This window comes from Electrophorus electricus, chromosome 24 (genome assembly GCF_041902795.1).
Source record: "Electrophorus electricus isolate QZ-2024a chromosome 24, ASM4190279v1, whole genome shotgun sequence".
NCBI lineage: Eukaryota > Metazoa > Chordata > Actinopteri > Gymnotiformes > Gymnotidae > Electrophorus > Electrophorus electricus.
This window is the reverse complement of record NC_137520.1, coordinates 6,798,107-6,818,451: the sequence shown is the minus strand read 5'-3', so window position 1 is coordinate 6,818,451 and position 20,345 is coordinate 6,798,107. Positions and strand designations below refer to the sequence as shown.

At 49.6% G+C, this 20,345-nt stretch overlaps 1 protein-coding gene across 7 annotated transcripts in view; it reads left to right on the top strand.

Moving 5' to 3' along the window:
• The window catches only part of plxnb1a (plexin b1a), a 43,616-nt gene that overhangs the window by 11,157 nt on the left and 12,114 nt on the right, over positions 1–20,345 (top strand). For 2 of the 7 annotated variants that reach the window (XM_027008408.3, XM_081706593.1), the window contains exons 1-16: positions 5,643–7,297; positions 8,076–8,152; positions 8,411–9,498; positions 11,518–11,700; positions 12,797–12,925; positions 13,097–13,197; positions 13,358–13,490; positions 13,634–13,790; positions 15,375–15,483; positions 16,198–16,306; positions 16,634–17,230; positions 17,999–18,133; positions 18,913–19,035; positions 19,214–19,307; positions 19,450–19,616; positions 20,089–20,240. In XM_027008408.3, coding sequence (XP_026864209.3) covers positions 7,122–7,297; positions 8,076–8,152; positions 8,411–9,498; positions 11,518–11,700; positions 12,797–12,925; positions 13,097–13,197; positions 13,358–13,490; positions 13,634–13,790; positions 15,375–15,483; positions 16,198–16,306; positions 16,634–17,230; positions 17,999–18,133; positions 18,913–19,035; positions 19,214–19,307; positions 19,450–19,616; positions 20,089–20,240 — 3,530 coding nt within the window. In that variant the 5' untranslated portion in view covers positions 5,643–7,121. Of the gene's footprint in view, positions 1–5,639; positions 7,298–8,075; positions 8,153–8,410; positions 9,499–11,517; positions 11,701–12,796; positions 12,926–13,096; positions 13,198–13,357; positions 13,491–13,633; positions 13,791–15,374; positions 15,484–16,197; positions 16,307–16,633; positions 17,231–17,998; positions 18,134–18,912; positions 19,036–19,213; positions 19,308–19,449; positions 19,617–20,088; positions 20,241–20,345 lie in introns of those variants that run through there. The other 5 variants (XM_081706595.1, XM_081706596.1, XM_081706594.1 and 2 more) reach the window with 4 other exon arrangements.

Below are 20,345 nucleotides of genomic sequence, written 5' to 3'. Positions count from 1 at the left end.
AATTAAGCGAACGGCAGGGTTCCTATTTTTGGAAGCCTTGGGTTTGTTTGTTTTTTTTTCTCCCTGTCTCTGCCTCTCTCTCTCTCTCTCTCTCTCTCTCTCTCTTCCTCTCCTTCTGTCTTTCTCCTACATAAAGACATAAATAATGACATGTGCTTGAAATGCAACGCGTGGAAAATACTGATTTGGAACACGGACGAAGATATAAACAGTGCAACCCTGAAAAGGCGCAACGTTACCCAAAGCTCAACCTAAAGTGGACACGCGTCCCGTAGGACGGCAGCAGGAGGAAACAAGAGAATGCAGAAGGAGACCGAAAGGGTGTTGTCAAAACGATGCAGGTCGACTCCCCGCGTTCTGAGCTCGGGCTGCAGCTCCCGCTGCGTGTGCCTGCGTGTGTCTATGTGACGGGCAGTTGCACGTGCTCGGGTGTGTCCCTTTGTCTCGGCTGCCGAGGGCAGATGCAGGCGGCATAGTGGACAGCTCTGCCGAGAGCCCTCTCAGAGAGAGGAGGCATCTGTTCAGCCATTCAAGCCCACCCCCCCGACACACACACACACACACACACACACACACACACTCTCGCTTCCCACCTCCCCAGTGCGCCGTCTTTCAGCTTGAGCGGAACTCGTCACCTCTTCACGTTGCCATCTCCTTTTATTCCCCTGCCACCGCTCGTGAGCAGGAAACAAACAGACAGATGTCTTGTTTCAGACCACCTGCAGAGCTCCGCCCACTCATTAGGGCCTGCCCCTCCTCCGGAGCATGCCGGGGCCCGTGGCCATGCCCGCTGTCAGCCCACGCCAGGGCCCTTCAGATTTGGCAAGCTTCGATCGCCAACGATTTCCTGTCAGCGGTGGCTGAGAGGCTCGAAGATTGATCACTTGCAATTGTCCACGTGTAGGTTAAGGTTGCTGTTGTCGTTGTGTGTGTGTGTGCGTCTGTGCCCTTCGGTCCATGTGGGTGGGTGAACACTGGAAACAGAAAAGATACGGGGCTTTATAAAGTGCTCAACGGTCGATGCCCTCCCACACCGAAAAGCCGCCACTCTCTGTTCTTTGGTCCTACGTCCTGCTCGGCTTGCCGCTGAAGACAAAGCGCGGGTCTTGTGGTAGCCCATTGTCTTACAAATGAAGTTGTCCGACTTCCAAAAGTGGAACAGAAGGTCCTGAAAGATCTCCCCTGTCGGTGACTAAAATGCTCCTCAGTAGGACTCCATTGCTGGTGCTGTTTTGGACGATCGTCAGTGTCTTCAGTGTCTTCTCGGTGTCTTCGCTGACCTCGCTCCTTCGCAGTCTTATACGCTTTCAGACGCCCAATTGCCTACGTGGCCGTGCAGTGCTGTGAAGTCATGTGCAGGGTTTCATAAAGCAGTGCTAGCATCGATTGGTTTGTCTGTCCCGGGCACTTTGTGAATCCCCGGATAGAGCTCATCTGGATATGACAGAGTCTGCTGAATTCTCCCTCAGCCCCGGGGTCCAAGATCTGTGGAAGAACCTGGAATGATCGATGAATGAGTCAACACATAAGCAGTCAGAATTGTTTTTCACAGTGATCCACGTCTCGGCGACTCTGTGTGGCCCCTTTGTGTTGTGGAAATGAGAAGAGCTGACACAGATGCTATCTGCCCTGGTCCTTCTTTATTTGGCTGCTTGCCAGAAAGAAAGAACGGGGGAAAAAACTCAGCAAAGTAAATATTCTGTGCTGGAAACTGCCAAAGGTGCAGTTTTAAGATGATTTGGGTTTGTCCCGTGAATAATGGAAGCGTTCGAGTTGGCAGACGCTTCCTTCCCTTTTAAATAAATCGGAGGGCTTGGTTGTGCTTCATGGCTGAGACACAAGCTACTGGAAGCCATTACTTCTGCATGGATCCACTGGCTGCAGATAAATAGCAGATAAAAGCGAGAGGCTTTTTGTGTCACGCTCGCGTCTGACGCTTTGCTGTGTGGCAGCCGAGTGCATTTTGATTCCGATTAAGCGTTATGAGGCACACGCGTCTGTCTCATAAACGCCCTGGGTCAGGGTCACTTGGGGGAATTTAGGCACCAATAGATGTCTGCGACAGTTATGGATGGGAAGAGTGTTTTGTGCGCCTGCACTACTGCCAAACCTCGTTTGAAAGAATGCAGTCCCACGCACCTGCGAATGAAATAACATCTCTTGCATCAGCTCCTATAAAGCCAGTGTCTCTGCTACCGTCCTTGGCCCGGACTTTCGTTTTCACACCCGGGCCGGGTTATCGAAACCTGGCCCCGCCTCTTCATGCTGTCATCACACAAGCATTCTCTCCGTTACACACGGGCTCAAACACGGACACGCACAGAACGTTCTACGCGGCCGTGCTAATGTTTGGTTTGGTGTGTTGTCAAAGCTCCCCCCCCTGCGAGACTGCCAAAGGTGACAGGCGGTTGACTTCCAAACAAATTCAGCTCTCGAACTTCTGGCTCTGTAGCATAGCTGCGCAGTTACCCAACGCTCCACGAGATGTAAATAAACTACCCACTTCTAGGGGCACTGGGGGCTCCGTGGACATAATTGAGAGGATTCTCACTTACCTCGGCTTAATCTAATAGGTGCTCTTTCAGAATTAAATTAAATGGCCACAGAAATCAGTGGAAATTGAAATTGTCTACCTGTGCTGCCTTCCCCTGTTACAGTGTCTTAACGGAATTGGGATTTTGTTCATCCACACTTGGACTTGTCAAGCAGCAAAGAGGATACGCTACAACCTAAGCAGGTTACAGCGGCCTGAGCTCACTCTGAAGTAAACTCCCCCCTTTGCTTGCTTCTCTCGGTGGGCTCCCTATTCATGTTACGCTGGTGTACTGGAGCAAACAGCCGGTGGTGCTGTTGAGGTATGTGAGCACAGGGAGTTAGCTGCTTAGCTGGGGGACCAGTGTCCCTGTTAGGGGGGTTGTAGTGGCGCTGTGGTCATTTGGGGGGCGATCTAATAGCCTATCCTGAGTGGGATCGCGCATACATGAAGCCCCTCTTCCCCAGACCACGGGGGTGTCGCCAAGACAACCGCGCACCACAAAGAGCCTTCTCAGTCCCATTCAAGAAGCAGAGAGAGAGGGGCTTTTGTGCCGGACCGCGGGGCTGTGGGTGGGAGGTAATGTATGCATTTAGTGTGCAAACAGAATGAGTGAGCGCGCACGCGATCGGGGCCACGTTTCGCGGCGCGCTCCGCGTCCCATGCGCCGCGCACAAAGATCGACTTTGTGATCGGCGCCGCTCTACCTACACGACGACGAGGTGGAGATGGCCAGAGGGGATATGAGCGTTTCCGTGCCCACGAGCAAGATACCCGCAGGAACGATGTTGATGTTGTCTCACTCTTTCATGTGCAGCCCACTTCATCGGCTGGGGTGGGATTTAGGAACTTCAAATGGCTCTTTGTAGTAGCGGTGTAAGAAATCGCAAGGATTTGGGGGGGGGGGGGGTGTTGTTGTTTTTTTGTTTGTTTTTTGTGGTGAGTTCCATTCAACTCAGTCGCCCGATAGAACTGAAACATGCAGAAAATCTCATTTCAAAGCGGATGTCAGTTAGAAGCGACATTTGATCTTGTTAGTTAAACTGTACGAACCGAAACTTCACTTTAATAAATAGTACTGGAATAAGCCCCGACCCTCGGAAATCCACCCCTAAAACGGCAAGGGTCCCGGGGGAGCTTGCGCACTGGCATGTTGCGGGACCATCTCGTCGCCCTAGCCAGCATTGCTGGACTGCAGTCCTCAGCACACCTGAGCTAGGTAACTGATGAAAGTAAGCCGAAGGTAATCTGACCTGGGGCCTGACTCCACGGCTGACCCCTACCTCAACCGCTCCCCTTCGCCTGAGCAGAGGCAACCTCACCTTTTTCTTGCTTCTTCTCACCACAGAGGTGTCAATGTGGATTCCCCAGAGTGTAAAGCCAGAGGTGCAAGCACAATAAACACATAACATCAGTGCAACCAGACAGTAAATACACAAAACAGATGCCATAAACTGAACACATTACTATGAATAAACAACATAGGTCTCTATAATATATTCCACAGAGAGGCATGTGGAACGTTGAAATACAAGATATTCTGAATAATTAACTGCATATAAGACAATTTATCTTAAAGTGCACGCAAGCCGATACTTGCTTTTCTTACAGTTACAGTTCATGAGTGATATGATATAAGTAAATTTTATTAAATTAAATAATTAAATGAATTATTGGTGTCGGTACACGTCTGAAATATGAGGACATTCGCTATTCAACTCATCACTCATTAAGTGATCCTTATGTGACTGTAACCTGGCGTTAGTCTGACAGGCTAATAAACCTCCACCCACATCTGGGGCGGCACCTTCATTATTAACACCTCACTGAGCTGGCCGGCAGCGAGTGGTCAGAGTCCCAGAGTCTGCTGCATAATTAAAGGCCCCATGGTGCCTGAGGGCCTCCCGTGGACGTCCTGGGTGCCCGTCGGGTCCGTGACTGAGCTAGTCCAAGCCGGGGGGGTGGGGGGTGGGGTATGCGTGGGGAAGAGCCAAAATGGCAGAGCTTCAGAAGCAGGTGTGCCTTCCCTCGATGTTTTGACATTATTCTGCTATTTGATGTTTTGATGTTATTCTTCTAAGTCCTTTGGTGGTCAGGCAGAAGAAAAAGCCCCTGCTCGCCGAGGGAGACACATCAGCCTGCCGAGATACGGTTTAGCAGTAAAAGGCATGAAAAATTCATGATTCAATGCAATATTTAGGAACTGCAGGGGTGGGGCAAACAGGGCATCTTTTCAAAAATGCTCAATCAAAAAAGCACAGTGTTTAACATGTGCCTTATTAAACTTTACCATTTTAAAAAGCAGGAGCTCTGTCAAAACCATATCCCACTTCATTCAGAAAAAATTTCTAAACATGCCATTGCTGTGATATTATTTGCGTTTATTATTTTAAAAAAAAAATTTTCATTGAATTTCTCCCTTAAGAGCTTTGGTTGCGTTTATCCTCTTTTTTGACAAGATTCCAGTTCCCGCCGGTGGTCCTTGAGCCGAGAGGCCTGAGTCACAATGCATGGAGGACGCTTTGTTACCTTAGCCAAGATTCCACGCAGACCTGTCATGTCCGCCTTTCAGATTACTGAAAAGGGACCTGTGAAAATGCAGACAGCCGCCCGTGGCGTAATTAACGTGGCTGTAATATTGTGACACACACACGATGTTCACCAGTTTTGAAAAAAGAACAGAGTATATCCATTCACTAAAGCAGGTAGCAGGAGCTTTATTTGGTGAAATGTGAAGCTGGACAGATGCTGCTGTGAGACCAGATGTCTATGCTGATTCATAACAGAGTGCAATAAGAGCCTAGAACTGCAGTCTGGGCACTTCCGCATATGGCAGAGTTCAGTTTGGTTAGTGATGCCCTTTGACACAGAAGCACTAGGACTGGGTGCCGTCCTGCGGCCCTCTGGCTCACTCGTGGTTTCCGCACTGGGCAGCGTCGAGTGTTTGGACTTTGCGGAAACTTTGGACTTTGCGGAAACTTTGCAGAAATAGAGGCCGAGGCCCGGGGGGGGGGGGGGGGGGGGGGGACGGGACACCCCTCTTTGCATGCATCTGCATTTCCACACCCCACCCATGTTGGACTGTCTAACCTCAGCCTTGATAGGTGGGGCTATTTATAGCAGTTGGGAAATTTCTCGGGGTACGGGGCACCGGTTCTTGACACCTAGAAGAACCAGATGATCTCTGCTGTTTGTTTTTACTGCTATGGCCCATCTGGGATGCGACTGGCTCAATCCAACGGGACATGCTGCATTTACTGCACTGACGGCAGCCGTGGATATAAACAGTTATTAACCAATCATGGCTCACTTTGCTTATACACACTTATACATGCTCTTATATGAACTGTTCCTTTCTGCTCTACTCTTTTTCCTCAAAATGTATAAATATTCCGCACTGTATGCGTTTTCTCTTACCATTTCTGTTGCATAAATGATTTGCGGACTGACAGTAGCCCCTCTGCAGAACGTAGTCAGAAAGCCTGACTTGGAAAGGCCATCTGTAATACGTGGTATGACGAGTATGCTTAAATACTGCTCTCTGACTGTAGTGTCTGTCCAAGTGCCCTATAAACAACCTCTCTCTCTCTCTTTCTTCCTCTCTCTCTCTTTTCTCCTTTCTTTCTCATCCGTTTTGTCTCTTCTTCCCTTCTTCTTTCTACAACCCCTAACTCTCTCTCTCTCTCTCTCTCTCTGTTATTTTAGTCTCCCTGGCTGCTGCCCACATGCCTGTCCCTCTTCTGGTCCCTTCCGGTAAATCTCTCCATAATTGTAAGCCGTGAGGCAGCTGCCAAACAATAACCGCTTTCTAAAATGTTTGCACTTACGAACGTTCCTCAGCTTTAGCCCAAACCTGCCAGCACCTCATAGGCTGCTCAGCTCCGGCCTGCCTTCCAGTGACATCGATTTGAAAAGTCATCTTTTTCCACAGCGTAAACCAGGCTCAGACGTTCTCGCTGCCCCGGTGAATGGCCACATTGTCCCCCCCGGGTACGATAAATAGGTTCCTTAATCACCCCGAGTGGCAACTTCTCGTGTCCCTTGTCAGGCCCAATGAGGCGTGACGGCGATACGTTCTGCCGAGGGCCATAAAAATCTGGGGTCAGTGCCAGCGCCCGGGTCCGGGGACGGCGGGGTCAGCCTCCCGCCCTCTCCCGCCACGGGAGAAGGCCCTGGCCGGCTCGGCCTCGCTCTGCCGTGCCCCGGCATCCATGCCCTCGGGAATGCCTCCAGACAATGCTCGCCTTTCAGGCCAGGCCTATTCAGCCTGACAGGCGGGAGGCTCTTTTGCTCAGGCCCGGCTAGAAGTACTTGTCATTCTTGGAGGGGAACCTCTGCTCCGTCGAGGCTTCTGGCTTTTTCAAATTTCGGCGTGACTGATCTGCGGAAGGTGGGACCAGATCTTCGCCTTGACCGTCTGTGGTGTTAAATCTACAGCACATCTGCCTGTCGGTGGTATTAAAGAGTCATTGTCATGTGACGTGTACTAACTGACCTCCCCATATCACGCTCTCTCTTTTTGTCTGTACTGATTCTGGTGGAAGAACATTCTTGTTTTCTTTTTTCTTGTTTTGTTTTTTTTAAAAACATGTCAGGTTTTTGCTCGACGGAGCACCCGCATTCCTTCATTTCTTCATCCTGCGTCGTCGTGGGAAGCGCAGGAGGTGCTGCGTGGAAGACTCTCTTCAGCGGGTTAAAATGGAGGCCGTCTGTCCACCATTTCTCCTTCTCCTGCTTCCGTCGACTGCCAGAACACGCGGGACGGTGCGTTTTAAGTGCGAGGCACCGTGGACCGACAGCAACGCTAATATTTGATTGGGCGAAGCGCTGACCCTGCTTTCACTTTCCAGCCCACGTCCGAGGGTCAATGACATTCCTTACAATGAGGCCTGCTTTCTCCATCCTGCTTTGTGCGTGTCTGTCTGTCTGTGTGTGTGTGTGTGTGTGTGTGTGTGTGTGTGTGTGTGGTGGTGGGGGGGGGGGTGTGCGTGTGTGCCTGCGCGCATGCATATGAAGGGAGCCTGTGTCTGAGAACGGACGATAGTATTTCTTTCTCGACGAACTGACTAAAGTTCACGGAAGAAAGCGAGAAAGCAGACAGTAGGAGGGAGAGAGGAGAAGAAAATAAGAGACAGAAAAGGAGAGAGAGAGAGAGAGAGAGAGAGAGAGAGAGAGAGAGAAATAGTTGGGGAGTGTTTGCATTTAAAAAACAGCAAAAAACACTTCCAAAACCGGATCCTCTCGGTGTTTTGACTTGTCGGTCACCCTTATTAGGAGATTGGACGGGTGAAACTGGGCACTCCATTATGCTGTCAATCGTTAGATCTTATCGATAAGAAGCAGTGAAACAAGCGCAGGCTGGCATGGGCAGACGGCCAGCGGTCGGCGTGCCGCGCCTGGTGTGGGCTGATTTGTAATTTACAGTACCGGAATCTGTCTGAGGGCAGGGGCGCTCCGCTCGGCCTGCCGGGCTTATCAGCGGCGCAGCTTTCGCGCGATTGATTCTGGAGGCTCAAATTTAAAGTGTGCGGTTCTCCCGCAGGCTTCCACGGGCATGCGCTACACTGTTTGATGACCAAGAAGACAGAAGCCACCCGAACCCACTGTCTCTGACAAATGGTAGGAATCGTTTAAAAAATGATTCAGAGAATGATTAAAGAAGAGGGAGTAAATAGCAATTATTGTTGTTTGGAGTTTAGATCCACTTGCAGAATTTGTGTGTGTGTGTGTGTGTGTGTGTGTGCCACAACATGCCTGCTAGATAGTTGCTAGATGGTCATTTCCAACTACCATGAGGACTTCCATTACTATGTTCCATGTTGTTATCATGGTACCCTCCATGCTCCTTTTTGCATTCTGTGCTCGGTGTGTTTGCAGAGCAACGTGGGATGGCTCTCTTCCTCTTCCTGTTACTCCTCCTCCTCCTCCTCCTCGCAGCCGGCGCACCCTATCCCCGCTTCTCCTCCAATGACACCGTGTTTCAGCACCTGGCCCTGCACCCGGACCCTGCCGTGGGCACGCTCTACGTGGGGGCGCGCGACCGCCTCTACCAGCTGGCCGGCCTGGACGGCCTGCGCCTGGAGGCGGAGGAGCAGACAGGTCCCGTGAGAGACAGCAAGGAGTGCCTGCCTCCTGTTACCACGGACAGCTGTCCCCAGGCGCGGCTGGCAAGCAACCACAACAAGCTGCTGCTGGCGGAGCCGCACTCACTGCAGCTCGTCACGTGCGGCAGCGCCCACCAGGGCACGTGCCAGAAACGCAGCCTCGCCAACGTGAGCCGCGTGCTCTTCTCGGCCGCGAGGCCCGTGGACACGCAGTACGTCGCCGCCAACGACCCGGCCGTCTCCACCGTCGGGCTTGTGGCGAGGCCGCGTGACGGGGCCCCGCCCCTCCTCTACGTGGGGCGGGGCTACACGAGCAGTCACCCACCCATCTCCACTCGCCAGCTGTCAGGCGAGCCCGTCTTCTCCTACGAGGAGACAGCCAAACTGGCCGTGGCGGGCCGCCTCTCGGAGTACGACCACAACTTCGTAGCCGCCTTCGCGCGTCATGGCCACGCCTACTTCCTCTTCTACAGGCGGGACCTCAAAGCGGCTTCGCGGGAATACAGGTCATATGTCGCGCGGGTGTGTCTGGAAGACCAGGCTTATTATTCCTATGTGGAGGTGCCGCTAGCGTGTCATTCCGGCTCGCCTGGGAAGCACTACAACCTCCTCCAGGCGGCACAGGTGGGCGGGAAGGACTCGGATGACGGGCAGGTCCTGATGGCGGTCTTTTCCACACCCCTCAACGCCGCCAGCAGCCCGAGTGAAGAGTCGGCACTTTGCGTTTACGGTCTGGACGAAATGGACCGGCGTATAGATGCCACGCGGGACCTGTGCTACACACAGCATGGCCACAATGGAAGCGCTAGGGTGGCATACATCGAGTACGAGGTCAAATCCAGCTGCGCTAATCTGCCCATGGTGAGAACATGCTGGATTATTTCCCCCTGGGGTTTGTTATTTCAATATAACATTTGCATGTTATAGCTGTCCTACTTAGATTTACATTTACATGTATGGTATTTATCATAACTTACAAAAGATCTTGACCCAAGTCAACACATTTTTTTAGTCATATAATTATACCATTTTTTAAGAGTAAAAGGGAATCAACTGTTGCCATCTGCCATTATATTTGAAAACAGAAAAAGCCCGTGTTGCTTATGATCCACTAGCCTTTATATCTGACACAGATATCATTATATCTGACACAGATTACTCTTGCCTAGATGTCGTGGTCGTCTAAATGAGTGATGCTGACTGAGGAGGGTTGAGCAGGCATGCTAGAGAGTTCCAATTCAGTCCTAACAAGACTGTTCGACCAGTCACAGATCTCCAGAGTTCCAATTCAGCCCTAACAAGGCTGCTCGACCAATCACAGATCTCCAGAGTTCAGAATCAGTCCTAACAAGGCTGCTCGACCAATCACAAATCTCCAGAGTTCCAATTCAGCCCTAACAAGGCTGCTCGACCAATTACAGATCTCCAGAGTTCAGAATCAGTCCTAACAAGGCTGCTCGACCAATCACAAATCTCCAGAGTTCCAATTCAGCCCTAACAAGGCTGCTTGACCAATTACAGATCTCCAGAATTCAGAATCAGTCCTAACAAGACTGCTCGACCAGTCACAGATCTCCAGAGTTCAGATTCAGTCCTAACAAGGCTGCTCGACAAAATCACAGATCTCCAGAGTTCAGATTCAGTCCTAACAAGGCTGCTCGACCAGTCACAAATCTCCAGAGTTCCAATTCAGCCCTAACAAGGCTGCTCGACCAATCACAGATCTCCAGAGTTCAGAATCAGTCCTAACAAGGCTGCTCGACCAGTCACAAATCTCCAGAGTTCAGATTCAGCCCTAACAAGGCTGCTCGACCAATTACAGATCTCCAGAATTCAGAATCAGCCCTAACAAGGCTGCTCAACCAGTCACAAATCTCCAGAGTTCCAATTCAGCCCTAACAAGACTGCTCGACCAGTCACAGATCTCCAGAGTTCAGATTCAGTTCTAACAAGGCTGCTCGACCAGTCACAGATCTCCAGAGTTCAGAATCAGTCCTAACAAGGCTGCTCGACCAATCACAAATCTCCAGAGTTCCAATTCAGCCCTAACAAGGCTGCTCGACCAATTACAGATCTCCAGAATTCAGAATCAGCCCTAACAAGACTGTTCGACCAGTCACAGATCTCCAGAGTTCAGATTCAGCCCTAACAAGGCTGCTCGACCAATCAGAGATCTACAGCGAGGAGGCCCATTGGTGCCTATAAGTCTCCTCACTCCAGCGTTGTTTCCAGCTGGCCAGCCAGAGTTCCGGCCTGCGGTCCCGAGGTCGTTAAACATCAATAAACCCACTTGCCTAAGATACACTAACAGATCCTGTTGGGGGGGCGGGGGAGCGATCTTAGAAACGAAGGTTTTGAATGACATGAACTGGAATTAAAAACCAAAGAATGTACATAAGCAGTCTGACATCATAGATGGGAAAATCCCAAGAATTAGACACCCAGAATAGGCGAAACCACATAGTTGTGTTCACTAAATAAAACGCACATAGACAATAACATACGCAAACACACACACACAAAATCGAGCAAATTATGGTTATTATAGATTTTGGTCGGTACAGGTTAAACCACACGGCGGGCAGGATGACATCACAGTCTGTCTATTCCTAAAGGAAGCACCTCGTACACCAGGCTTAGCAAAAGATAATCTCATCTTATTTAAATCTTCTTATATGAGCTAAGAGGATTTTGATGACTCCAACAATAACCCAGATTTTTACAGTACATAGACACGAGCCAAGAGATGATGCATCCCAGCAGGATGTGATGCTGGCAGGTAGCTAGGGTTCAGGTCGACCATACTAGGAAAGTTCTGGTTTGCTCTCTGTGCTCAGAGCACGTGCAGTACAACGTGGGTGTGTTTTTCTCTGCCCCTAGGACACGCTGAACGCCTACCCATGCGGCTCAGACCATACTCCCAGTCCAATGGCCAGCCGGGAGCCAGTGGAAGCCGAGGCGGTATTGGACAGCCCGTCTTCTCGTCTCACAGCTGTGGCAGTCAGCGTGAGGGAGGGCCACTCCATTGCTTTTCTGGGAGACTCCAAAGGAAACTTGCACAAGGTAACTAACCGATGGTGCTTCTTTGCACAGATATGGTGGTGTCTGTGCTAGTTTTTTTTCCTACTTCCTGTATGTGCATTGCTACCTGTTTGGACGTGCTTGTACAGGACCCAGCCTAAATGACACACACATTTCCGTGAATAATCCTACATCACTGTGCTCACCGCTCATCTGATTAAGGCCATGGCTTCACATCTAATTGGAGGAGTGCTGAATTCAGTGCCATAGCCAAATCGACTGGGGGGTTTCTGGCTTTTCAGATCCCAGGAGCAACCGTTAAGCCCAGTCCGAATGATATTTCCTGTTTGAGGCTCAGGCAATAAACTTAGCCGCAGGCAATATCCGCGATCAGGCAGCCTTGTGTCAGTATGCGGCATTAACCATGCAGTCCATTCCTTTCTAATCCTCGGCTCGGCCTTGGATCAAAGGCTTGTGTTCGGTGGGTTCGGTCTTAGACCAAAGTCAGCACAGCAAATTCCGTAGTCAGCAGGCACACCCTCACACACACGCATATATATTTTATTCTCACACGTACTCAAATCGTGCTCTGTCCCCAAGTACGAACGGTCGTATCCGTAGTCAGTTTTGCATCGTAAGCGCATGTGATTTTGGCCGTGGGCTGCAGTATCTGGCAGAGGGTCGATGGTAACGCGTTTAAGCCTGTCTGAGCTGAACGGGGGAGGGAGGCCCCTGCACAGCTCTTAGGCTGAGGTGTCTGACACTCGCAACCACGTCACCTGCTTGGCTGATGGGATTCTCCGGGCCGGGTAATCTCATTTCCTGAAACCTACTCCGCTCCTGATAGGATTCGGGAGGCATTAGGCACCTTTCACGGATGTATTCTGTTGCCATCGGCCTCGGGTTTTCTCCAGACCCGGGGACGCGCGGCTCCTCTCCACAGACGATCATGTCTACAAAATCCACAAATGCGTTTTTTTTATGATGCGTTCAGTGCGCTTATTTTTTCTGTGTGTGTGTGTGTGTTCTGGCATTCAGGGACAGGTTGTACATGGAACGCCAACTATATCCTTGACAAAGTCCATTCTAGAGCCTTACTGTATTCCCTGTTTGTGTCCGGTTCTGTGCTGCACCCTAGGTGTTCCTGGGCAGGCCTGGAGAGGTGAAGAACTACTCCACTGTTCCCATTCAGGCCGGCTCCCCTATTAAGCGAGACCTGCTGCTTGACGCCTCCCAGACACACCTCTACATCATGACCAGTAATACCGTGAGTGCTACGAATTATGACGTGTAAGGTGTATTATATAGTGCTGTATACGTGACCTGTCACTCCGACATACAGCAGAATGAGTGAAAGTGGGGAAAGCATCATTCTTTGGTCCTATGTTATTGTTTGTGTGTGTGTGTGTGTCTGATATGTTTCTGATCATGTGTGCAGGTAGAGAAAAGGCCGGTGGCAGAGTGTGAGAGACATAGAGATTGTCAGTCTTGTCTTGAGGCGCAAGATCCCTACTGTGGTTGGTGTGTCCTCGAGGGGAAGTAAGTGTTGTCTTTCCAACCATCAATTTGATTCAAATTGATCATGGATTTACAGGACTTGTATTATGCACTGCACTTGAATTCCAAAGCTTATCTGGTTTCGTTCTCTTTCTCCTCACCTCGTCCTCTGCGTCCTTGGCCTCGTTTCTCACCCTCACAGGTGCGGCATGCGCTCCGAATGTGGGCGGGGCTCGGTGGATGGCCATTGGCTGTGGAGTTTCGATGGGGAGCACAAGTGTTTGAGGGTGGAGTCACTGAGCCAGTCCAATATCAGCCTCGGAGTGCAGAAGAACGTAGGAGCAACACTCGACGCTATTGCTCTGTGCTCTGTCATGAACGTTAAGACAGCATGATCATCAAACCTTGAAATAGCAGACTGATGTGGCAGTTGATTTTGAATTGAACAAAATGTGAATGACCCACTCTGTCCCCCTAGGTGGCCATGGAGGTGCCTGGTCTGCCCAGCCTGTCTGAGGGGGAGGCCTACTCCTGTTTTTTTGAGGAGGCGCGGAGTACAGCTTTCATCAGCGGCACCATGGTCATCTGCTCCACTCCTCCTGGTCACAGGGCACCTCCAGTACCTCCAGGACAGGGTAGAGGGTTTCAGTTGCACACTGACAAGTTGGTGGAGAAATTCCCCAGCTGCAACCACAAAAACAGTTTTTTAAAATAGCTGCGCAGTGCCCATTGTGAAACTGACAGATGTGTATCTGTGGTCATTGCTGAATTGTGTATGATTTTTGGCCAGCCCATCTGTTAAATTATATTTTTAGTCAGAATAGCCACTTCAGTGTAGATGTGGAGCATCAGGGTGGGGGGGCTGTTTAGTCCAGTGGGACTAGGGTGGGTGGCTGTTACTAATTTTAGTGAAACCCTGTATTTTGAGAGTGCAGTAGGCGAGGTGGGTTATACTATGCAATGAATTCACTCAGATAATATGGGGCATTTAGCACTTTATGTCAGCTAAGGAGTTTTAAAATCGATGTGAAACTGGGAGCCAGTGCAGAGCTGAAAGATATGGTCTGAATTGCTTTCTGTATGAGTTTATTTAGTGAATTTTTACAGCATCCTATTAGAAGACATTACATTAGTTCACTCTTGATGAGAAAATCATGGACCAGTTTCTTTGCATCTGATAAGGAAAGTAAATGTTTAGAAATATTATGCTAATGGGGAAAAGTAGTTTTAGTAACATTACATACATGTGTCAAATGAAAGGTCCAGCTAAGCTACTAAGACCAGTCGTACATAAATCAACACTTGTGTGTTTCATCCATGGTGCCTTAATGCTAATCATCTATGCTGAAATCAGTATAGAATGACTTCGTCTTAAAACAGAGTTTAACTTCGTTATTAATGTAACGTTTCGAGACAGGATAGAAATTTGTGGAGTGTAGTAAGAAAATGTTTTGATAAAATAGACCAAAAACTGAAAAGAGTAGTCACAACACAGAACAGGAACAAGACGTCTTAGCCGTAGTCGGTCCAAAAATGCAGAAACCAGAGAGTAATATATAATCGGGCGAACAAATACCAAAGGGCAATCCAAAAGACAAGACTTGCTTTTCTTGTTATTCTGACATTTCGCTCATGTGGATGGGGATACCCAGGGCATTTTCTCTTTCAAAGGGAAGTGGCAAATATTTAGTGTGCATTGTGACAGGCGCAGGGAGCGTCTTGATACTTCCAGACAAAAGCGTAAATAAAAGTGCACAGCAGCGAGCTAGCCACAGACACAGCCATAAAACACAGCACAGCCATAAAACACGACCATAAAACACAGCCTTACAGAACAGCCATAAAACACAGCCATACAGCACAACCATACAGCACAGCCTTATAGCACAGCCATAAAACACAGCTTTACAGCACAACCATACAGCACAGTCATAGAGCACGTCCATACAGCACAACACAGCCATACATCACAACACAGCCTTACAGCACAGCACAGCGCAGCGCAGCCATACAGCACAGCCATACAACAGCACTGGCGGTAGATCTCCAGCTGGTTAAGAACTTAGCCCTGGAAGAGTGTTCCTGTGGGATTAAGTAGGCACAGGTGAAGGTAATCAATAGTTAAGGGATTGGGCTTCTTACGGACTGTAGTCTACTGAGATTACACTCCAGTGACATAATGATATGGAGTTTTACTAGTTGTCTGTCTCTCGTGACAGATTTCGTGTCGGTCACTCTGTCTCTACGCTTCGGGGCTGTTACCGTGGCAATGCAAGAGTTCACCTTCTACGACTGCTCTCTTGTACAGGAACTATCAGGGACCATGCCGTAAGTTCCTCGCACACCCGTCCCGCGTTTGGTGCATGTGAACAGTTGGCTACTTTAACCTGCGCCTGATCGCTGCTCATAATTATTTTACCTTTTCATGCAAGTTCACTTGTGCAAGATCCCACAAATTTGCAACTGTAAAGTTATGAACTAGAAAAAAGTATCACCAAGACTACATGCTAAATGTACTAGAGAAAGACTCTTTCCCCTCTCAACTGTGCTCTTCCCTGTGAAAGCCACACAACAACTGTCCCGGACACCAAGTTATCAGAAATAAGCGTACCCGTGGCTTATTAAATTATGAAATTCTTAGCAAAGAAAGGTTTATGATTTCTGCAAGGACACACAACCTTATATTTACCTGACCTCTCCTGATGCACACACTGGCCATATATTCTACACTGTAGACTGTTCAGATTTGCAGTGCTTGTTAAAACTCTACATTCTTCACGTTCAGTTCAACTGAGGAAGACTGGTTTAGTAACAGACGTGCTCTGGCAAAATGAGTACAAATGTCATATTTAGCTAACCAGGCTTTTCTCTGGCCATCCTCCCCTTCCCATAGCCTGAGCTCCCTGCGCTCATCCAGGCTGAAGGGTCCGGCCCCGAGAAACTGGCCTGGATTGCTCTTTGGCTGGCTTGGAATTCCCAAAAGGGATCGGATGATCGTTGAAGTTTTTCACATTTTTCTTCCTCCCTCTTTTGCTGGCGCAGGTGTACGGGGTGTGTGAGCAGCCGCTGGAGGTGTAACTGGTGCGTCCATCAGCACGTGTGCACACACAAGACCACATGTGACCAAGGAGTGCTCGTGTACAACCAGCATGTAAGTGAGCGTGACGGGGCTCGACAAAACGTTTGGTAAACGTGGCAGCTTGTGAACGTTATTGAAGTTTCCCAAATTCTCTTTGTAAGTAGCAATGGAAGTGCGATAGAATAGATTAGCCCCAGAGCTGAGCAGTTCTACTGATTTGCGTTTGCTTGCTGTTAAAAACGTCTAGGAGTAATCACATTCATCATTGTTGTCTTGTCAACATTTTTGTCCATAATAACAAGTGTCTATAATGCTTTGTTTTTCTTTGCACATTCGTCACTAATGTCATCCCATATTCCTATTGTCCTCTCCCTCTTTTCATCCTGACCCCTCTCCAAGTTCCAACTTCCGACCTCTACTCCCCAAACGACCCACGTCGTTGATAAGTTCACGTCAGCCACTCCTATGCATTCTACCGTGGCGCTGACCAAAACCTCCATAACAACAGAGGCCGTAGCCTTGACTACTCTCCCCGCGGCCACTGCAGAACCAACCACAATCCTTACCCCAGCTGTCATGAGCACACCCCCCCCCACGACCACGCCCACCACCCTACGGCATACCGCGCCTTTCCTGGCCGCACAGGCTCCGGTCACAGCAGCGGGGGCTCGTTCTTTCCTTAACGACAGCGTAGAAGGTAAAGGGACTGCCTGGGTAGCTCCCGTTGATCTGCCCCACAGAGAGTCGGCTTTAGAGCCAGTCCAAGTTCCCAGCCCGGCGGGGCCCTCCGGGGAATCGCCCCCCGCCCCCTCGGCCGACGTGGTGACCCTCTGGTCTGGGGAGGCCGATGAGGGGGAGGCGGCCCCGGAGACGGGGCCGCCGGCGTCCTCGGCCTCGGCTCCGTCCGGAGACGGCGAGGCGGGTCACGACTCAGCCAGTTTCCCTCAGGCCCCCGACACGGACTACCAGTCCGACCCAGACGACTTTTTCCTCGCGGTGAGTCTGGTTTATCCGGCTGGCTGCACAAGCCGAGGCCATTTGAACCAATCCCAGTGATTCTAAGAACATGTTATTGGCCAGCAGTTTGGATATACATTGTTACGCGAACGATACATACCTAACAAGCACGTTTTAATGCTTGATTTGTGGCTCATCCAGAGGGATCAAATGGCCGAGCATGTGTACACTTAGGCTCAGGGATCAGATTATGTGTGTGTTTCATTTTTCCTTCTATTTATATCTTTTCTCGTCTCCTGAAATCTCTTCTTCCAACAACCTAACAAACTCAGACCAGGCCTTCTATAGGGATTGGAGCAGAGGTGACTGGGAGATTGTGTGTGTGTGTGTGTGTGTGTGTGAGGGGGGTGTTCTTGAGTGAACTTTAGGCTGTAGTCATGTGCAGAGGAGGGTGGAGTTTCAGGTGTGGTTTGAGATTCCTCACATGGAGAGAGGGGAGGGTGGAGTTTCAGGTGTGGACTTCCTCCCAAACTTCACGTTGTTCCATAACTCCATTAGCTGAGAAACCTTTCCAAGCACGAAGTGTTTTAACTTGCAGTTATTAAGCTTAGTTTGTGCAATAGAATCAACTTGAAACAAGCAGCCATGAGTAAAGGAAACATTTTTGAATTTATTTCATTTGTTGTTGCTTAAATATTTTACATTCACAGTCATGTCATAAAAGGTTTAAAGAGGGCGTGCGTGTGTGTGCGCGTGTGTGTGCGCGTGCGCGTGTGCATGTGTGTGTGTGCGTGTGTGTGTGTGCAGGGCGAGGAAGACTTGCTGGTGACTGGGGGAGTCTATGCTTGTCCCTGTGTGGAAAGTGTTGAAGGGTCCTCCCTCCTGCCTATAAACACAGAGAGGAAGATCACTCTGGTAGCACGCAACCTGCACCTGTACCAGGTGAGACGTGACACGCCAACCTGACACTGCAGTGTCACTCCCTTTGGCCTCCAAGGCAAATGAATGTTAATGAAAATGAAATCTATGTTTTTGATGTTCAAAGGACTAAAAGACTCGTGATCACCAAAGTTTATAAAGGGGAATGGACATACATATCTAACTAAAGCTGTCTGTCATTTAAAGAATTCCAAGCAGTGTGATCACTAATGCTAATTAAACTTATGCACAGCTTATGTACAGCTTAAACTTTTCTGTTATGAGACACCAGTAAGATTCTTATTTAAATTAAGAAAGATTACATCAGAGCAAAAATACTGTACTTACTGTACGGACTGTACTCACTGACACTCACTGAATTTACTGTATCTGGACCGTAACAGAATGGCTCACGACATTAAATTTGCCCAGTTTTTCACTTGGCCCAAGTACAGTCGGCTAGCCCAGACATGTTGGTGTCTGCCATTAATGTGATGGGTACTTTTGCATTTGAACTATGAAGCTAATGTAGCTAGCAAGAATTGGTGTGTATATATAAATAAGTACATTTATTTGTTTATTTTTTTAATTAATCATCCATGTCAACGTTCAGCTTTCCAGTACGATTTAGCCTTCAAAGGAAGGAAGTGATTCTAGTTAACCAAGGTGGCTTCCCACATAACATTACAGCTATTAGCTATTAAATATTACATAGAACCATCACTTTAGGAGAGGCTCATAAGAGATTTGTAACCTTTCTTGTGTCTGCGTGTGTGTGCACGTGTGCGTGTGCATGTTCTCAGGATGTGGACCTAGATTATGAGTGTGTGCTGGCCATCGAGGGCACGTCTGTGGTGGTCACAGCGTTTGCGGAGGTGGATGACACGCGGCCCTTCCTCTTCTACATCACCTGCCAGCTCCACCAGGTCTGCTGCAGCTCCACCAATCATCTCTCGCAGAATTCATAACAAAGTCTCCTGGTGGTTTTCCGAATAAACTTATGTGCAATTGTCCTTCAGACTCCAGTGTTGGAGTATGGACAAGATTCTGAAAGAAGCAAAACTGAAACTTGTGCGTGTGTGCACGTGCCCTTGTGTGTTTCAGTATTCCTACTTTGCGGATGTGGATGAATACAACGCTACAATTGCTGTGAGGAGGCGCGACTCGTTTGTGACGGACCGTCCTCGTGACTTGCACGGTAGTAGATGAGTGCCATTTGAGAACCCCACCCACCCCCCACATTGCGCCGTGCAGCCCTGCTTGGACTTTCCTGTCAAGCAGTGTGTTTGCAGGCCGTTTGTGTTGGTCACCTCGGCTGTGTGTGTGCGTGTGTTTCACAGTGAGGCTGTACAACTGCTCGGTGGGGCGCGCCGACTGCAGCCGCTGCTACACAGCCGAGCCGCTCTACGACTGCACGTGGTGCGAGGGGTCCCGCTCCCGCTGCGTCCACCGTGACTCCTGCACCGCCCACATCCAGCACATCTGCCCTGCGCCCCACATCCACCTGGTGTGTGTGTGTGTGTGTGTGTGTGTGTGTGTGTGTGTGTGTGTGTGTGTGTGTGTGCGTATGTGCATGCGTGCGTGTGTGCGTATGTGCATGCGTGCGTGTGTGCGTATGTGCATGCGTGTGTGTGTGCGTGCATGCGTGCGTGTGTGTGTGTTTACGTGCATGCGTGCGTGCGTGTGTGTGTGTACGTGCATGCGTGCGTGCGTGTGTGTGTGTACGTGCATGCGTGCGTGTGTGTGTGTACGTGCATGCGTGCGTGTGTGTGTGTGTGTGTGTACGTGCATGCATGCGTGTGTGTGTGTACGTGCATGCGTGCGTGTGTGTGTGTGTGTACGTGCATGCGTGCGTGGCGCATGCGTGCGTGTGTGTACGTGCATGCGTGCGTGCGTGCGTGCGTGCGTGTGTGTGTGTGTGCGTGTGTGTGTGCGTGCATTCTCCAGGTCTCCCTGATAATGTTGTCATTGTGTGGTAGATAGAGCCTCTGTCTGGTCCAGTAGAAGGCGGGACTCTGATCACCATTTCTGGATCCAACCTGGGTCAGAGGACAGAGGACATCCAGCACTCCGTCACTGTTGCCGGGGCGCCATGCACAGTCCTCCCTAGTCGATACGAGATCTCTTCTAGGTATACGCTGAATACATTTACACTGTCTGTTCAAACTAGTAAACCCAACCACCACCAGTCAGCGGTGGAGGAAATACTTAAACAAATACTTATTTATTTTAAGTA